Source organism: Oryzias latipes, chromosome 15 (genome assembly GCF_053564925.1).
Source record: "Oryzias latipes strain Hd-rR chromosome 15, Olatipes_Hd-rR_3.1".
In the NCBI taxonomy this organism is placed as follows: Eukaryota; Metazoa; Chordata; class Actinopteri; order Beloniformes; family Adrianichthyidae; genus Oryzias; species Oryzias latipes.
The window spans coordinates 28,436,834-28,455,951 of NC_136251.1; the positions used below are offsets into that span (position 1 = coordinate 28,436,834).

At 42.2% G+C, this 19,118-nt stretch overlaps 1 protein-coding gene across 1 annotated transcript in view; it reads left to right on the plus strand.

The window, feature by feature from the left end:
- Positions 1-389: 389 nt before the first annotated feature.
- Positions 390-19,118, plus strand: part of itga9 (integrin, alpha 9) — a 59,677-nt gene continuing 40,948 nt past the window's right edge. The window contains exons 1-14 of the mRNA XM_023963183.2: positions 390-935; positions 1,108-1,235; positions 2,414-2,520; positions 4,268-4,391; positions 6,023-6,090; positions 11,590-11,716; positions 12,817-12,902; positions 12,981-13,043; positions 13,411-13,548; positions 14,868-14,973; positions 15,952-16,046; positions 18,433-18,523; positions 18,816-18,861; positions 18,947-19,101. Of these exons, the coding sequence (XP_023818951.1) occupies positions 748-935; positions 1,108-1,235; positions 2,414-2,520; positions 4,268-4,391; positions 6,023-6,090; positions 11,590-11,716; positions 12,817-12,902; positions 12,981-13,043; positions 13,411-13,548; positions 14,868-14,973; positions 15,952-16,046; positions 18,433-18,523; positions 18,816-18,861; positions 18,947-19,101 (1,522 nt within the window). The 5' untranslated portion in view covers positions 390-747. The remainder of the gene's footprint in view (positions 936-1,107; positions 1,236-2,413; positions 2,521-4,267; positions 4,392-6,022; positions 6,091-11,589; positions 11,717-12,816; positions 12,903-12,980; positions 13,044-13,410; positions 13,549-14,867; positions 14,974-15,951; positions 16,047-18,432; positions 18,524-18,815; positions 18,862-18,946; positions 19,102-19,118) is intronic.

The window sequence follows — 19,118 nt, forward strand, 5'->3', positions numbered from 1 at the left end:
ATAATGGACTGAGGCAAAAACGCTAAAGCATCTGCTTTAAATAAGAAAAAAAAGGTAAATAAAAGTTAGAAAAAAACACTTGTTAGCACAGGGTAAAAAAAGAGAAGCCTCAGATATCCTTTTAAAGTTTTGTAATTTCCTTCTGTCACATACTTCAAAAGCTATTAAGTTTTAAACTAGATTAATTTGAAAAAAGCCTTTGCTGGTTCCTCCTGACTGCCGCCGGTAGGTGGCAGCAGTGCGCACCCCATTGCTTTAAGAGCGGAGCCCCGGTAAAGCCCACGGGTGAAACGTGAAGCCTCTTTGCCTTAAAAAACCATCCGTCTCCGTTCGTGCCTGCGCGTTTTAGGGCTGTGGTTTAAAAATATACACGATCCGGTTTTACCCTTTCACATTAAGACACCGATGGATACTGTCCGCATTGCGTAAGCGTCGATGGTTTTACTTTTTTGAATAGGTTCTTCCCAGGTTTTCTCTCGCTGACTTGACGCCTGGCAGCATTTATCGCTACGACAGGGAGCCTACAAGCGACAACTACCCCAGACAGAGAATGGAGAGATGCTGACGCACCGTTATTTACCGGACCGTGGACTCTTCTGCGCTAGGCTGTAGTCATGTCATCACAGTTTACTTGCTGTGCTCAAGAAGAATAATCTAAACTATAGTCTATTTGTTTCTTTCTGCTTTTTATTGGAGTTTTTCCCTCTTTTAGTACTTTGGATATTTTTGGCCGCGTTTTTACGCACGATGCGCGCAAGGATGGCTCGTCCGAAAGGACACAGAACGGGTCTACAACATGTATTTTATGTCTGTCTCTCATTTTCAGTTGCTTATTCTTATAATATAGACTTGGAACATCCTTTAGTGTTCCGCGGACCTCAGTCTAGTTTTTTTGGCTACTCCGTGCTGGAGCATTATCATGACAACACACGCTGGTGAGTCTGGAACTTCTAAAATTAAAAAGTAACTACTACTACTTCCACAAAGTTTAATTTCCTCATGTTTAAGGGAACGTGCAACCAGAGTCTTAGTAGAAAGTGTGTCAGTGTATTCCTTTGGTGCAAACGCTGCAACATTTCTCATCGTGTCCCACGTTCGCGCCTGCAGGGTGATAGTTGGAGCGCCCCGGGCGAACTCTTCCTACAGCAGTTCGGTGCGCTCTCCCGGCGCTGTGTATAAGTGCCGAGTGCACAGCAACCCTGAGCGCCGCTGCACAGAGATGGACCTGGGGAGAGGTCAGTCATCGACGCCTGGAACTTCACACTCCCCCACTTTTGTCACTGAGGACCGCGCGCATCCTGACACAAGAACCACGGGAAAAGTTCCCAATGACCAATTTGGTTGCTCTGGCGCACGCAAATGTGTACATTTGCAGAGCCCACACACACTTCCAAGCATCTGTTTTGTTTTATCCGAGTGATGCAGCCTATCCTGCTCCTCTCAGACTTCACTGAAGACCAGGCTGTACGGAGACACACCGTGGGTCTGTGTGCAGGGGTCCCTACATATTTTCATTTGTATGATTTATGTCTCTGATAATATTTTCCAAGCATGTGAGCCAAAAAAAAGTCCCTTTCAGGTCCTTGAAACCTCCCATCATGCTCTGTTCTTGTGCTCAAGACAGAGAGAGAGCAGGATTAGCTTTGACTTTTTCATTAGTCAATGAGAAACCAGAACAAACAAACAAAAAGTAGAAAACTAACTGTTGAGCGATATCTTTTATGGTGCCTGCCTTGAACCCAAGTGATAAAAGACGTTCAACGTCTGGTTGTGTGAGCTAGCTTTAAATGGAGAACCACTTGGTGAAAGTGGAGATGCAAATCCACAGATGCAAACTTATACTTTCAGTAAACACTGATGCTTATGATCATTTCTGCACAGGTCTTTGCACTTGCAGCTGTTTTACAGTCTGACTTCCTCTTCCTTTATAAAAAAAGTAATCTTGAAGCTGAATATTTTCCAACATCTTTTTACATTTTAGTTCTGAAACAGTTATATGTTATATCTATAAGTAATGGAGTCATTTCAGCTACAGAAGGTCAGTTTTGGTGATTTGGTGCATGATTTTCGCTCAACTTAGCTTCTATAACTCTGCAGGGTTGATATTTGAGGTCACTGCTGTAGAATGAATATGGAATCAGATGCTTCTCTCATGATATTGCATGATAAACTAGAACCTAAACATGTGAGGTGCCTAAGGCATTTCCCCTGCCATCAGCAGTAGTTATGGAAGTAAATGTTAAAAGGATGTGGAGTTCTGCTGCTGTCTTTTTGACATTTCCATCATCAAACTGTCAACTGTCAGCAAATCTTTTGCACATACAATCCAAAACCTGATCATTGTTAACAAGCTGTGGAGACATCCTTTGTCCGGATGATTCAACGTCTGCAAACTGCTCTCATTGTCTTTCAGGAAACAAGCCCCGGGAGACGTGTGGGAAGACTTGCCAAGGAGATCGGGACGATGAGTGGATGGGGGTCAGCCTGGCCCGTCAGGACAGAGCCGATGGCAAAGTACTGGTGAGTTTGTGAACAGAGCGTGTCCCTCACATGTCTGGGTTAAATCCACATCAATGCTACAAATGTTGCATCACGAGCCGCATTGTAAAGCCACGGCTGGTTCCAACATTACTCTTGGTGAAAAATGACAAGAAATGTTCCAGTCTGGTACATTTTCTTTGCTCTTTCTGGCAGAATCAAAAGGTTCAAAGTTTAGGTTCTTAATATTTTGTAGATAAGAGAAAACAGGGGAAACTATCGAGGCGATGACATAACTCTGTGTTTATATTGTTTATAAAATTAAGAGGAGGGGGCACAGTTTAAAGACACCAAAATGGCGCTAATCCCAGGCATGCTTAGCTAAGTGTTTGCTCAGAGATCACAGGGCAGCTGGCAGAGTTTGTTTAGGCTTCAGTCTCGCCAAGGTGGTCCCATCCAAGAGCAGCCTTTCATTAAATATTAACCCCCGTCTCCGGTGGTGGGTCAGAAGTGGACAGTTTGTTGGCTGGGCAACTCTTGAAACGTCCATGACAGGTGTGAATGTGCCTGAATATTAGCTTCAATTTTATCCATCTAGCTTCTCTTCATCCCGGCGGGTTTTCGTTTTGGGACATTTTTTGAACCATAGTGGAATGTGCTGGCGTGAACCTCAGACCAGAGCACTTAGTTTCAGCTGCAGTCAGTCTGTTCAAACACGAGAGGCTGTCAGTGTTGGAAAGGTGAACGAAGCTTTGGCTGCTGTGATGAAACACAGGGGGTGGCGTTTCAAAGCCACGTGTTGCAGTGACCGGGTTTTTTTAATGTTCCTGATCCAGATCTGACTGGGCTCTCCAACGGGAAACGGCTGTTTGGCAGATGTGTGCAGTGGTGATTTCATCTCAGTGTTTGTGATGACGGAGCTCCTTGAGGCTGAACGGGATCGTGACAACGGCACAGACTTCACATTCTTAGCTTTGTTCGCTGCTTTACTCGCTGTCAGCTGCTTTTGCAGCGTAAATTCATGTCAGCTTTTTTTCCTAAAGTTGGTTTAAAGCCCAAATCTTCGTCCTCTTAGCATCTTGCTCCCAGACAGACATTTGATGCTGTGTTTATGCTCACCAGCGGCGCAGCCCCAAAGTTCATTTAGATTAGCTGTGTGTGTCATGTTTCTATGAAGGGGAGGGGAGTTGTTCTTTATGTTGTTGGAGGAAATGAAGTTGCCCAGTTTGCACAGAGGCATCCAAAAGTGTCTCCAGAGGCTCCCCAATCCCTCCAGAACCCCCAAAGTGTGACCACGTTCACACGTGTCTGTGTCCTGCTCGCCAAAACATCTACACTTTATCATCTTGTTTTCTCACGTATATGTTGAATGGTTTACATTGGAAAAAAAAGCTGAAACTTCATATTCTTTTAGAATTACTCACTGTCAGCTCGTTTCAACAGCAGAATATTACAGAAGCAGCTTCTTCTGAGCAGTTTGACCCTTTGTGTGGGTTGAACTCTTACTTTTTTCAAATGAAACCCTGATGTTTGCATCAATACAACATGATGAGGAGGATTCTCTTTGGCAAAACCCCGATTTCAGGCTGCAGCTCAGACCGCAGACCGTGGCTGCTACAGTCTGGTTAGCGGCGTGCTTGACTCCCCCTCCTCATCGACAATCATCTGACAGCCACAGAGACGCGCCGACTCCAGCTCAGCACAGAAAAAGCAGAAGTAATCAGCATGGCTGGTCTGTGTTTTCTATGAGCGCCGGGTCAGATCTACGTTTTTCTCTTCCCCTTCGCAGGCCTGTGCCCATCGCTGGAAGAACGTGTACTACGCCTCAGAACACATCCTGCCACATGGATACTGCGCCATCATCCCTCCATCCCTTCAGGGCAGGACCAAACCGCTCATCCCTTGTTACGAAGGTGCAGCAAGTTTTTGACATATTTAAAATTGTCTGAATTACATTCATGGCCGACCTATAGGATAAACGCAAGTTCAGAGAAAAATGAGCGCAATTGTTTGAAAACCTTTAAGAAAAAAAAGCAAATAAATGTTTCAAAGCCGCTGATATAAGCACAGTTATGGAAAAATTAAGCACATTTTCCATATTAGCATTAATAATAATTGTATAGCTGTAAGTTTCTGTGATCAATGATTGCAAAGGGAATGAAAAAAAAAAGGTCACGTGATCCAACTGTTTGTGATCTGTCAGTAAAACACTAGGAAGGGAACGCTGTGGTAACTGTCCTGGCACCGCCATTGACTGTATATGAGAACTGGACTGAGTGACCCCCTCCCCTCCATCATTCCAAACAGGAAGTACCTGCTGGCTCCAAGAAGCTAAAATCCCATAGACCTTTATGTAGAATTAAACAGCTGTTACTCAATCATTCTATGGTTAGAATAACCGTTCTTGTTCTGACACCTTTTTTTTAAAAATACGTTCTTAATAATCCTCACTTGTAATTTCGTGATATTTTATCTGAAGTTCAATTTATAAACTGGCCAATCAGATGCCTCAATTACGGTAGGCAGCCCTGTATCGAATTTTCAAAATGTTTACCAGATTTTGTGTAGCCCGCAGCTTTCAAGTGGCTGGACGTCTGACAAGCTCACTCCTGATTGGTTTTGAATCAGACCGAATCGAACCATTCACTGCTGACTGACGAGTTCTGGTTCCTACATGACAACATCCATATCGAGAGAGAAAAAAATGACGACTGAATTGACTTTATTTGATTGTAACTAGAAGTAAACCATTTACTGTGGGTGATGTCATTTGTCCGGTCCAGTTCTCATTTATAGTCAATGGGCTCTGCTTATTTTTACTTTCCACTGTGTTTCAATCAGGAAGTTACTTTGTGACTCTTTGCCCCAGGTTTTTGTTGGTGGGTTTAAAGGTGTTCAGGCACCAGATCTGAACATATTTTTTAGTCAGTATTAGCTTTAGCAGCAGGGATGTTCCATCATGATTACTCTTAAAACAATCAAATGCACAATATTTCCTTCACGTAAAAACTAAATGTTTACTTGGAAATGCAAAAGTGTCTTGTTTAAGCATATATTTATGGCACATATTGCTCAAAGCAAAACATTTTTTTTAATTTCATCAAATCTCTCTGCTCGACAAACCGTTGGTGTTTGTAAATGCAGCACGAGAAAGCAATGGACTACTCGGACTCACGCAAATGTGCTTTTATATCTTTTGATGCAAACCAATTAATCAAAGGCCCACACACTTTTCTTTTTTTTTTTTGTGGAAAACAGTAAAAATAGTGAGTCAAAGGCCGACACGCTTTTTTTTTTAAACTGTGATTTCCACACAAATCCAAACTCCATGTTTGTGTAACACACCAGCTCTCCCCTTTCCAAGGTCTAAGTGTTTTTTGATGAAAGTGATGCTGCGCCCTGCTCCCTTTCTGCCTTCTTTCCCCGGATTCCTCTTGGATGGGACCGGGACTTTGACTAGCTCCATATGGAATGCAGGGAAAACTGCAGTAAAAGTTGCCTCAAGCACACAGTGAAATAATTTGTGGTTTGTTTTTCCTTGCAGACCATAAGCAGAAGTATGGGGAAGAGCATGGTTCGTGCCAAGCTGGGATAGCAGGAGTCTTCACAGAGGTCAGTTACAGTTGCTGTTCATCTTCAGAAGATGCATTTTCTGTTTCTGTTCGCTTACTTGGATGCTTTGTTGTCTGGACAACCTTGAAACTTCAACAGTCAGGTTTCTCTTCAGTAAACTGAAATGATTGAAGAGGATCTGCTGTGGTTTCCTTCCATACACAAATAATATCAACATCTAAAAAACAACACTTGTTAAGTCAAAGGCTTAAATAGTCGCTATAGGCTTTTCTCACAGTAAATGCACATTCTTATATACAAAGTATTGCTGCCATTGAGTCATTGTTTTATAGAAAGCAATTAGGTGTGATTCCTACATGAACAGCCCTTTAAAAGTAATGAAAAACTTCTGCTTCCTGTTCTGTAGCTACAATCCTTAAAGGCGTCTTTGTGTGTTTAAATCAATACAGCCTCCTAAAGCTACGTTTGCAAAACCCTCTGCGTTCAAGTGGCCACTTCCAATGAATAGTCTATGTAAGCGCGCATTAATGCGCATTACATCTTCAAAACTCGCATTCACGTATAGCTACGCGCGTTTCTAAGACAGTTTTAAGTCTCTACGTTTAAAAAAATGTTGAAAGATAAACCAGTTGAACTTTGACCAATCAGAGACTCAGATTTAGTAGTGAAATATCCAAGGCATTTGTAATTAATCATGTAGGAGAAAGTAATATTTGCAGTTTGTGTCCGGCTGGAATTCTATGACAGCAAATCCTTCATATATCGGAATAGAGCTGTGACGGAAAAAGTCACCAGATTTGACTTTTTGCTCCAAGCTTCTTCTAAATGTTGCTTACATACATGCGCTAATAAACAGTAGAAAAAAGAAGAAGAAGCCCCTCCCTGCTTATTCAGTGTGAACACCATAAGCGAAATGCATTTTAAAAAACCCGCATTTAGCGCGTTTTGCGCGTTCTTTTTTTTTTTTTTTTTTTTTTTTTTTTTTTTTTTTTTCAACTTGTCCTGTCCAACAGCTAGGCAAACAGATGAGAGCTGAGGGCCTCTTGTGTTGGACATATTTTATTCTAACAAGAGGGGTTATTCATCTTCAGACAAACCAAAGGTATGTCTGAATAAACCCCTTTTGTAATTGAGGCCAAACTTTATTAATTTCAATCATGTTTGAAAATCTTTGGTGTTGGACCGGACGGAAAAGGAAAGAGGGGAACAAGAGAGAGGGACGTTAGAGAGAGGGGGGGGTAGGAGGGTGATAATAGGAGGGGAAGGGGGGTAAGACCATGAAGCAGCATAGAGCAGGCAGGTTTACTGGTTGTTTATCGTTACGGTACGGTTCAAATGTAGTACAAAAAGGGCGGGGCCTGTTCACACACACTCAAATATTATCAACACACCTGCTAGCCGCAGAAATGTCCACATGTCAACATGCACACAAAACAGATAGTGTTCACGAACGCATACTTATGCCTTTAAACCAACTAGTGTGAAATCTTTCATTCATTCAATCATGCAAACTATTAGTGCAAAGGTGAGCTAACACCTGTGCTCAGGTGAGTGTTTATGTTCTTCTAAAATGGATGGTGGAATGTGAAAAGAAGGAGGAGGAGCGCCCAGCCACCCCCACACCCATACCCCCGCCGCAGCAGCAGCGGCAGCCGGAATTCCCCCAGCGCCACACGGGAACAGGCAGGGAACAACCGCCCCCCGGGCGACCAAGACCGCCACCCAGGCCAGGGCCAGCAGGACCGCCGCGAGGCCCCCAGAGCCAGAGAGCAGGGAGGCGCAGAGGGAAAGAGAGCGCCGCCCCAGCCCAGCCAGGAAAGCAGCCCCCCGCCGCGCCGGAAGAGCCCAACGCAGGGCCCCACCGGAGAGGGACGCCCACAGCCCCAGACGAGCACCCCACCACCACCCAGGAGTTCCGGGCATCCCCCCGCCCCGACCCCAGGTACGAGCCAGGACCCCCCAAGGGAGACCCGCTCCGCACTCCAGGCAGCCACCCACCCGGCCCACGGTTGGTCCAGGTAGGAGCAAGGCAGGGGCCCGCCGCCCCCGCCCAGGAGGGGGGAACCCCGGGGAAAAAAGGGCGGCCCATAAGGGATGTTATAAATATGGCCCGACCAGGCTCGGCCATGTTGGAAGTTTGGCGGGGCCCAGCGCCCAGGGGCAAGGACCAGGACCCACCCCCCAGGGACACGAACACCCCCGGCTCAGGTGTAATATGAACCCCCCCACCGTGCGGAGAGAGCACCGCCGGGCCCAGGGAGCCGGCACCCAAGGGACACGGCCGCCATCGCCAAGGGGCCCACACCCCCCACCAGGGACGGGGTAGGGGACAGATGGACCCAGGTCCCACCTTCCTTGTAAAATGTGTGTGCGTGTATGGGTGTTTGAGAGGGTGTTTGTGTGCATGTGTGTGTGTTTATGTTTGAATGTATATATTGAAGGGGGAGGGGTGTGTGTACTAAGGGGGGTGCAGTTAAAATTGGCGAGTAGGGCACTAAGGGGACATCTCCTGATTACTCACAGTGATGTCCCCTCACCCTCTCGTTTTGCGCGTTCTTGAACGCGCGTCACATGCCCAACTTAGCGTAGTGCGTGACTCACAAAAAAAATAAACGCTCAGACAATCTTTTGATATTTTTTCAAAGCATTTTCAATGGTCTTTTAATGAATAATATTGCTGTTTTTTTGATCAAAATAAAAAACTTGTGTTGTTTTCTAGGACATATTTTCTGCAGAGCGACAGTAGTTTATTAGAAATTCACCTCTGAGTTGTGGGCGGGACCGTTGGCGCAGAGCGACCCCGCCCCCCTTCCCCTTCCTGTTGCTGAAAGTAGCTTGTGGAACGCCCAGCCTATTTTCTATGTCATAAATTAGCTTTTTTTCCCGTCTGCTCCTGATTCACAACGATTTGATTAAAGAAATGAAATGTCATGCTTGATGTTCTTATTATATGTCTTTTATCATCAGAAAAATGCCACAAGAACATGTTAAAACTCCATTTTCATCAGAGTGCGTCTTCTAATTCTAAGCATAATATAAAAAGAAAGAATGAGGTTCATCAAATCCTGTTTTGTACTGTAGCTCTGCAAGAGCAAAACAAGTTTTGCAAAAATCTTTTTTACATTTATTGTTTTGTAAAATGTTATTTTGTATTGAGGAATTTATCATTGTCTAATGAAAAAAAAATTTTAGCTGAATCGTGCACCGCAGCTGAAAACACAATAGTCAAGTAGAATGAATATTTTGTTTCCTAAAGACAAAAAACACTGTCAGAGAATATTAATAAAAATGATATTTGAGAGACTTACTTACAGTAACTGTAGAACACAGCATTATTCTTAAGAATATCATAAAAATTTCTCCGGATCAGGGGAAAATGGACAAAACATTTTTATAAATAGATGATTTTCTAATCATCTGCCTACACGTTTTTTTTTATTTTTTTATTTACTAAAGGGGCTTTTGTAAACGATTTTCCAGCTGATTCTGTGGAGAAAGCCTGGCGGTTACATTTCCGTCAGGTGATGGAAGAAAAAGGAGAGCTGGACTTTAAATGCAGGAGGGTCATCACAGGACGGAGAGATATGCTGAACCGTCTGCAAAAGAGTTTGCTAGAAACTAGATGTTTTTGTTAAGATCTAATCTAAGATTATACGATCATTATAACGTTTTTTTGGAAGTAACAAATCTTTATTTCATTTTCGTTAAAGTACAACTTCAAGATTTTAAACTTTTTTTCGCCAACAGATTAGTAATTTTGGTAAATTTTTTAGTTAATTCAAAGATTTTTTTAGCTCCTTTTCCGCCCCTGGTGGGGCAAAAAGCCGTCATTTTTTGTCGAGGGCTATCCTTTCTAGCCCTTCTCAGGTGTGACCCGCCTGCTCGACGTCAGCCTTAAGCCCGTCCTCCACGTGTTCTGTGGTCTCGCTTTCTTTTTCCCTCTGGATTCCACGTCAGGGCCCGGCGAGTAATGTTGGATGTTGGTTTTCTCAGAGTGTGACCTAGCCAACCCCAGCTCCGCCTTCTTAATCTCTTCAACCACTGGCGCATGTCTTGTTCTTTGCCACAGTTCTGTGGGACTGATGGCTTCAGGCCAGTGGATCTTGAGGATTATTCTCAGGCAAGAAGAATCAAGGCTAAGCTTCATTATTTTTAGGAAAGATGAAAAAAATGAGTTGTTTGAGGAGATAAAAGTTTTATTTTTTTATATGCAAATGCGCCGTTTTTGTACTCCAAAGTAAAAATGTATTTTCTGTGTTTGTATTTTCCACTTTTAGTGATCTCTACAGTGTTTTCCTCTCAGAAATCTCATTTTGGGATTCTCTTGTGTTTAGAGAGTGAATTTGTTTTTAAAAATAGATACCAAATGATTTAGAAAATCCAACTTCTTGCACTGTCCATGAGGATTTCTGCACATCAGCAGCAGCAGCGGTCATGTTGGGTTGTGTCTCCTTTATCAGGAGCAGATGAAGCTCTGATTAATGTGACCTCTGGTGTGATCTTAGAAGATAAAAAGAAGGCACATCCTTCCTGACAGTTAGTTTTTCCTCTTTGTAGTCTATCCTCAAAGGGACTCTTCTTTTCAGAAGTCCTTTTTAGATCTGTAACTTGGTGTCTGATCTATTTAAAACAGAGATAGCAACTGTTTAGCAAGAGATTAAACTATAAATAAATGAGATTAGTCAGAAAAAATAATTCGAGCCTGCATTCCTGACACCGTTATTAAGTTTTACTGCTATTAAATCATCTCCATTATAACCTCTTTAGCATTTCACCACAGAGTCTTTGACATGTTTGCTTTGAACTCGGACTCGTCGGTGTTATCAGCGTCTACAGAAGTGACGGGAATCGCCCCCTTAATGACTTTAAACAGACTGCATGACAACTCTAAACGCCTCAGCTGTTGAGTTTATGATATAATGTTCATGTTTGCATTCAGCCTCGATAAGAACGGTCTGAGCATTTAGGAAGGAAAAAGCGTCTTATCTCACAATGACCCCCCCCCCCCATCAGGTCATCATCAAACCCGCGGCATAGATGGACGGCGTCAGAGTGGATCTGTTTTAGCGTTCAAGCAGCCCCCTCTCTCATAACGGAATGCGAGGAATCTCAGGAAAACAGAAAAAGTCCAGCTGTGAAGGCTTTATCCCTGCTTGAACCTTGCGCCACATCCCTGGTGGTGCCCAGATGTGTGACGCCGCGGCACAGGGAGGGCCTGCTGCTGAGTCAGACGCAGACTCTGTTGTTTGTTTGTAGTTTGCGGCGCGCACTCAAACAGAGGGTCCTCAGAAAAGCTCATCCCCCCGGAAACACTGTGATTTTATGGCTTTCAGTTCTGAATTCCTCGTCACATCAAAGGCGGGTGGCTGGATGTGTGTTGAAGGGAAGACATCACAAACCAGTCTGTGGCCGACGGTTAACCAGACATCCACCCAGCAGTGTTTCCTTCTCCTTTTTTCTTCTTTCTTCATATTTGAAACAAATGACGGCAGTGCAGACAGCATTTCTAACAGCAGATGTGGGGGTTTTCCTTCTCAGGAACTGGTGGTGATGGGGGCTCCGGGGTCCTACTATTGGACTGGGACCATCAAAGTGTACAATCTGACATCTGACTCCTTCTACAGCCCCAGGGAAAGCATCGACTCCCACGGATACAGCTACCTTGGTAAAGCTTCAGCAGAAAGGGATGATTATAAACCCTTTGAAACCCACTACATCAAATAATTGACCAAAAATTTATATTTTTTGGAACTGGGTTGTTATTTTGATACACATGATCCGATGTAAAATTACAGACATGGGTGCTCAGAAAAAAAAAAAACGTATTTACCCACTCTCAAATTTGATTCAGACACTTTTAACATGTAACTGTATTACGGTAGAAAGAATGAATGAATCTTGCGTTCTTTTAATACAGTCAGAAACTATTTTTAAAAAAAGAATTACAACAGATGAGTTATTCTCTATAACAGAGTGAAGATTCATCATGACAGAAGGAAAATAAACAAATTTATGAGGATAAAGCTGCAGAATTCTGAGAGAAATTTGTAGAATTATGAAAAAGTAATTCTAAAGTTGTACATTTGGGCTTCAAATAAAGTAATTAAAAGTAAGGATTTTCCAATAAAGAAAAATATATGTATGTTGGACTGAAAATTCAGAGAAATGGGATAGAAATCACACTCTTCAAAAATCGTGCTTACTTTTTTGTTTACTTTAGTTTGTTTTCATGAAATTATAACTTTATTTTTTTTAAATCATAACTCCTTTTATGTAATATTACAACTTTATTAATATTAAATTATGATTTAGATTTTCTCGTGAAATGTTTATTTCTTAATTTTATTTAATCTTTCATAATTTTACAACTTTATAACTTAATTTTTTTCTGATAATTTTATGTTTTTTTGTCATAGATTTTTTTATTTAATTAATGTATTGATGTATTTGTTTGTTTCTCTTATATGCCTTTTCCGCCAAAAGTGTTTATGAGATTTCATGGAAGCAGTCATTTTGAAATAAGCAAGAAAAGTCCTTTTACTGCCCCTAGTGGAGTGATGATGAACTACAAGGCAGAACATTTCACACAATGAGTTTTTATGAAAATGTGGACTATGATAATGAGATAAGAGTCTCTGAAATGCAAGTATTAAATATGATATGAATGGTTATATAGGTTTAGTTTAACATTTGTCATATTTCTACAGTTTTCTGTGCTTCATAGAAGGACAGATACGCTGTAGCTGATAACGTCTGTCTCTGCAGGTTATGCTGTGGCGGCTGGACACTTCTCCTCCCCCAATGTGGTGGACATTGCTGCTGGGGCGCCACAGCACAGCGGGGTTGGAAAAGTAAGGGTTTTAACTTTTGCCAGACATTTGTTACGTTTAAACCTCGTGATTGAGGCTTCTGTTTTTTCTCTTTTGCAGGTTTACATTTTCAAAATCGAAGGTTCCTCTTTGGTGAAGAGTTTTCAAGCCACGGGGAAAATGGTACGAGCTAGAATGTGGTTGTGAATTGCTGAATTGTTTAGCTGTTTTGCTTTTAAAGTTAAAATGCAGCTCAGTGTTTCCTCAGTAACCATGCAAACATATTTTCTAGTCATGCACTGTAGCTGACTCTTGTTGTCCGTATTGTTGTCAGAACCACGCTGTTCACTGTGGGTCTGCATTAGTGTGAGAGCAGGAACTTGGTTTTCTCAAACCCAAACCAGTGAGGTCGCTAATGCAGTTCTGCTCTCAGACATGAGCTGCTTAAATATTCCAGAAATGCAGTTGCAGGATTTAAAAGCAGGAACAGTTTGTGCATCAGAAGTGCCTGTGATCTGACCCATTGCTCTGTGGCTCGACTTGGTTCCAGATGGGCTCTTACTTTGGCTCCTCATTGTGTGCAGTTGATCTGAACCAGGATGGCCTGTCAGACCTGCTGGTGGGGGCACCCATGCACAGCCAGCTCCGGGATGAGGGCCAAGTGTCTGTGTACCTCGGCAAGGGCAATGTAAGTGGGTGGGGTTAGTCAACCCAAGTGTGGTTCTGCTGCTGATTCCACTGTTCGTTTCCACATTTTATTCATCCGCATACAACTTCTGCCTCTTTTTTTCATCCTAAAACCAAACTGAACCAAAACAATTTTATGCGATTCTATAGTTTCCTAGTTTGACAAACAAGGTGACTTTTTTTCTTTTAGTTTGGGTCAAAATTGGCCAGTTTTCAAGTTTGGATGTGTAAAAAGTACCCTTTGCTTTTTTGTTATGGACACAACTATTTTATTAATTTCATTTCATTGTAGTAAATTCTGAATGCCTCTAAAAATTAAGTGATATTTGTGGTGTTAGGGGTCAAATGTGACCCGGCAGAGAATACTGGCTGTTGTATGCATCACTTGAAAGCTTTGGGGATCAAATATGACTCAGTGTGTCCCACAACTATCAAACAAACGCACACACAGGCCCCTCACCACCCCTCTTCTACATGAACTTGCAGGATCTTGTTATACTTTGAAAAAAAAAAACATATTTAAAGAGGGTTTGGGTGAGATATTATCAGTCTGCTGAATCTTCAGCCAACATAAGCAAGAGGTTTACTCCTTTCTGAGATGCCGGATCAAATATTTGGTCATGATCCTGAAGACAGAGGAAAGCTAAGCTGATGAGGATGAGGTTCAGAATGACCCTGAGTGAGACCACACATATCCAACGAGAAGGACCCAGATGTTGCAGATTCTGGAGGAAAGGGGACATTTTAAGGTCAGCAAGCCTTCTTGACAACCAATGCAAGGCACCAAGAGGAAACATCCTCAAAATGAGTGTAGGGCCTACGAGAAATGCAGGGTCACAACTTTTGAGGTGTTCTTTCCACAAACTCTTCAGAAGATCCTGTTGATGAGGACCAAAATGGAAGGGAGAAGAACGTTTTTCTAAATTGATCGGTTTTGATCCATAACACCACAAATTTTATTAATTTTATGTAAAAAAATATGACACAAAATAACTTTTTTGGGGTAGCTGTACTTTAATATTAGTTTTTCAAGACATTGGTATTATTACTACTCATTCATTTGGGGAAATATAATTAAAAAATGTAAACAATTTTTGAAATTGGAAACATGTGGTACATTGTAATATCACAGGTCTTTGGAGCCCAAAAAATTTTTCAGTTTCTGTCTTTATGACAATATATTAAGTTAGCTATGAGATGAAAAACAGTATTTTCAGGCTGGCTTAAATTACGGGTCAAATTTGACCCACTAGCACTAAAGATGACGGCAGCTTTTAAACCTATAATGAAGGTTAAACTGGGAATATTCCATTTTTTCAGGGCGTGATGGAGGAGCATGCAGTCTTGACTGGTGACAACGCTTTCAATGCACACTTTGGGGAAAGCATTGCAGCAATTGGAGACATCGATGATGACGGTTATCAAGGTTGGTAAAAATCTCTGTTTAAAACCTTTGAGAGTTTTTAATACTGCATCACCACGCCTAATATGAAACTCATGGGTTTTATCTTTTATTTACACTTTTTTTTAATAGTTTTTTAATGGTTATGACTCCACAATCCACAAAATGGAAACCATTCGATGATGGCATTCGATGCAGTGTTTCATTTTCTTTCTATTAAGCCTTGTAAATCTATAATTTATTATCTGGGATTGCTGGTTTAGATGACAGTAGGTCCCATTATTTTCCCATATATTTCATTTCAAATCTGAAAATATGTTTACAAACCAGGGATCCAATGCCCCCCTTTCTCTTTCAAAGACATACATTTGAGATGTCTGTCTTCCCGGCACATCCATCTTTCTCTTATGGCTGGTTTCTTCTCAGTGTGGGGCTGGCTTCCAGGCTTGCAGCCTGGCACAGCGTCTGTGTGTGTGTGAGGGAAAGATGGCAGCTGGGAAGCATAAGTCATCTTGTAACTCATCGCACTTGGGTTGCGGAGAGCGCCAGGCGTGCTCGCTGAATGACAGATGATTATTTACAACTAAACCACCACCATTAAATTGGCAAGAGCTGCCGTAGAGTCACGCAGACGACAACGGCCTTTAATTCTGCCTCTTTATTATAAACTAGCTACTGTGCAGTTCATTTAGGAGTATTTCTGCTGGTTTTGCTACACCACATGACATGGAAGTGTTTGGGTTCGTAAAAGGAAGTTCATGCATGGACGTTGTGTTGAAGGCAGCAGAAGGGTGTCAGTTTCAGTGCTCGTGCCAACACTTTATGGTCTTGTTTCCACTTTCTTGGAGGTCATGCAAGTTTTACGATGTCTAAAAACACTTAACTGTCAATTGGAAGCAACTTTTAGAGCTTGTTTCTCAGGTTCTGGTCAGTGAAAGCCGTTGGGTGAATTCACACACAAAGACGTTCAGCTGTTTGGTTTTTTTCTGTTTTTCTCTTCAGATGTCGCCATTGGGGCACCTAAAGAGGACGACTATGCAGGAGCTGTTTATATTTACCACGGCGGAGCCACAGGAATTACCCAAATATACTCCATGGTAAACAATACTTCATGATGCAAACTCTGCACAGATTGAGTGTGATTTTTTTTGCCTTTGTCACAACTGCCCTTATGGGTGGATACCTGCTTTCTGAGGGGTAAGAAAAGGCAAACCTGCACAGGGCATGCAGGTGACCTGCACGAAAGATCAAGATCATACACCATTCAGTGAGCCGAAAAAGTTTTTCAACAGCTATGCTGCTTGCGACAGGTCATAGTAAACACTTAAACAACATGCAGGCATGTCGTACAGACTTTCGCTTTTTTCCACCACCCCAAACCCTGCATACTGCGCAAGGAGCCTGTTAGTGATAAGTGCCCACTCATGGCAGGATAGTTTGCATGGGGATCCTACAGGCACGTGGTATCACATGCGCATCCTGGGCATGCAGCATTTGCACGAGATCAAGGAGCCAGTACCCACACCTTACTAATGACTAGAGTGTGGCGGAAAGGCACCGGCATGACCCATACGTGCGTGCAACTTCCTTTTAGCCTTTCAAATACTTCCCGATACACAGGGAAGACATTGGTACGTTCCATTTTTTACGACGTCCCCTCAGGTGTCCATATGAACCTCAAAGGAACTGCAAGACACACTTGCGCTCACACAGCCAACACGTACATTTTGCGCATACTGCACGGATGATAATTGGTCATACGTGAATAGATGTAGAAAAAGTGAGAAAAGTTGTGGTCTTTACGTGAATTTTTTTACACGTGTCACACAAATGAACCACATTAAAACCACTAAACAAGTACAAATAAACCAAGCCAAGAAACAAGTAAATCAACGTAGAATATGAACCGTGCATGATTATTGCGCTGTTTATATGCAATTCATTAGTGGTTTGTGCATCAATTTCGTAATTTTAACGTGATATGTGCGCCGTATACGCGATAGAAAAGCTATTCATTGGTGGAACAAGCATTAAAAGTCAGCTAGACAAACGTGAAACGATTGTGGAAAGCCACAAATTTGCATCTCGCAAAAATTACTCACAATTGTGTAAGATTTACGTATAATTGCATATAAACGATGTAGATGACGCATAAACGGACCAACCAAAAATTTTAAACAGCTCAAAACAGAATTCACGTAAAAACTCGTTGGCCGAAATCCTTGACGGATGACTAACACAAGAAAAAAACTTGTGAATTATGTATATCATGCATATATCAAGAAAGACCGAAATTTCAGATGTAGACAATGCCCAAAATGTATGTAGTGGCTGTGTGACACGGCTTTAAGATGCAGCCGCTCCTCTCTGTGACACCCCCCCCCCAGGTACCTGGACAACCCAGAAACCAGGATCTTTACATGCATGGGACTAAGGCCTTAATGCTAATCCAATAGTTTACTGGAGATTTCTGATTTGCTTGTGAGATGAAAGTTGGAACAGTTTACACAGACTGTGAAGCAGCATCCAGCCAGCCCCTCATTGAATCTGTGGAGCGTCTTATCGCCTGCTGTCCAAAGTACTCTGTCAGGCACAAAAATCCTCCTGACAGACAATTCTCTTACCGGATTTGATAGAAACTATCTCAAATTTTTTGCCTTCACAGACACTCAGAACATGCTGCATATCCACATCTTTAAATAAAGACAAACTCATCCCAAAATCCAACATCTAATATTTCAAACTGTATCAAAAAATGAGGAGAAAAAGCATTTAGGAGACTTTAAAGCATTTCTGGGTTATTTGTTAAAGGATTTCAGAAACTGCTGATCAACTTTGCACTTATCAACTGAGGGAAAACCAGCAGATGTTTTTGCAGGTCAAAATCCTTTGTTGTTGCAAAGGTTGTTGTTTGAAATGTCAGGGGATAATTAACAGGCAACACGATCTCTAAAAAAGTTAGAAAGATCATTTGAAACTGTGCAAACTAGAAGTGGCTTACAAAGCAAGAAATTTCACTCAGTCTCCAATATTTCACAAACAGAAAAGATCTGTTTCAAAGGTCTTCAGTTTGGCTGTGACCCCTTGAACACCAGTTTGAAAATTCAGCTGCTCTCCATTGATTGACTGACTCCATGTTTGCGTCATACACAGATGAACACGTGTGACTAATGTTGCAGATGGAGAAGGAACAGAGCAATTTTTCTACAGTAAGGTGCCAAGCAGTTGTCCTCAAACCTTCTCAGCTTTTTCCTCTCCCTCCAATCTCAATGTTTTAAACTTCTTACCCTGTTGTCTTCATGAGTCAGCCCTGGAAACAAGCTGTTTTAGCATCTTTTATAAATATTCGTCCTCAAAGGTTATGGCTGTTAATTATTTGCTCCTCGATTACTAAATATAAAACAAAGCAGCAAAAACAAGTTGTGATATTTTGCGTCTTCTCGCTCACACGAAACAATTCAACACTGATATTATTTGTTCCAGAAACTCTCTGGACGGAGTTTAAACCCTGGTCTGCAGATGTTTGGCCAGTCCATCTCTGGCACTGTGGACATGGATGGCAACGGATACTCAGGTACGCTCAAACTGAGCTTCTTCAACCTCAAGGAGAAGAGAAAACAGCTGGGATTTTTGAACATTTTGTTTCATACTCTCATTGTTGGAGCTGTTACTTGTCAGCAGAGTTTCACACTCACGATGGAAGCATCTTGTTTACTGCATTCCAAAGTCAGAAGCAGCTTGCGTGACAGTTTCAGGACATCTGTGCATTGTTTGGGTTTGCAGGTGTAAACTCTGCTGACAGCAAATGTTGCATTCGTGTCATATCTTCTAACTGGCTTTCCAAATCCCTCATGTCTTTGTTGCAGATGTCACCGTTGGGGCTTTCATGGCCGACAGTGTGGTTGTGCTGAGGTGAGAAAAGTCCACTTGTTTTTTTTTGTCTGGTTTTATTTTGTGACGTTATAGTTAGGATGATGTCATTCTTTGTTTGTTGCAGGTCTCGCCCTGTCATTACAGTGGATGTCTCCATCTTCCTACCCGTCTCCATCAACATCTCCTTGCCTCAGTGTCACGAGGGCCACCCGAACCTGAACTGCTTCAACGCCACGGTGTGCCTGCGCTTTCGAGGCAGACAGCTGCCGGGGCAAATAGGTAAGAAGAATCTTTTA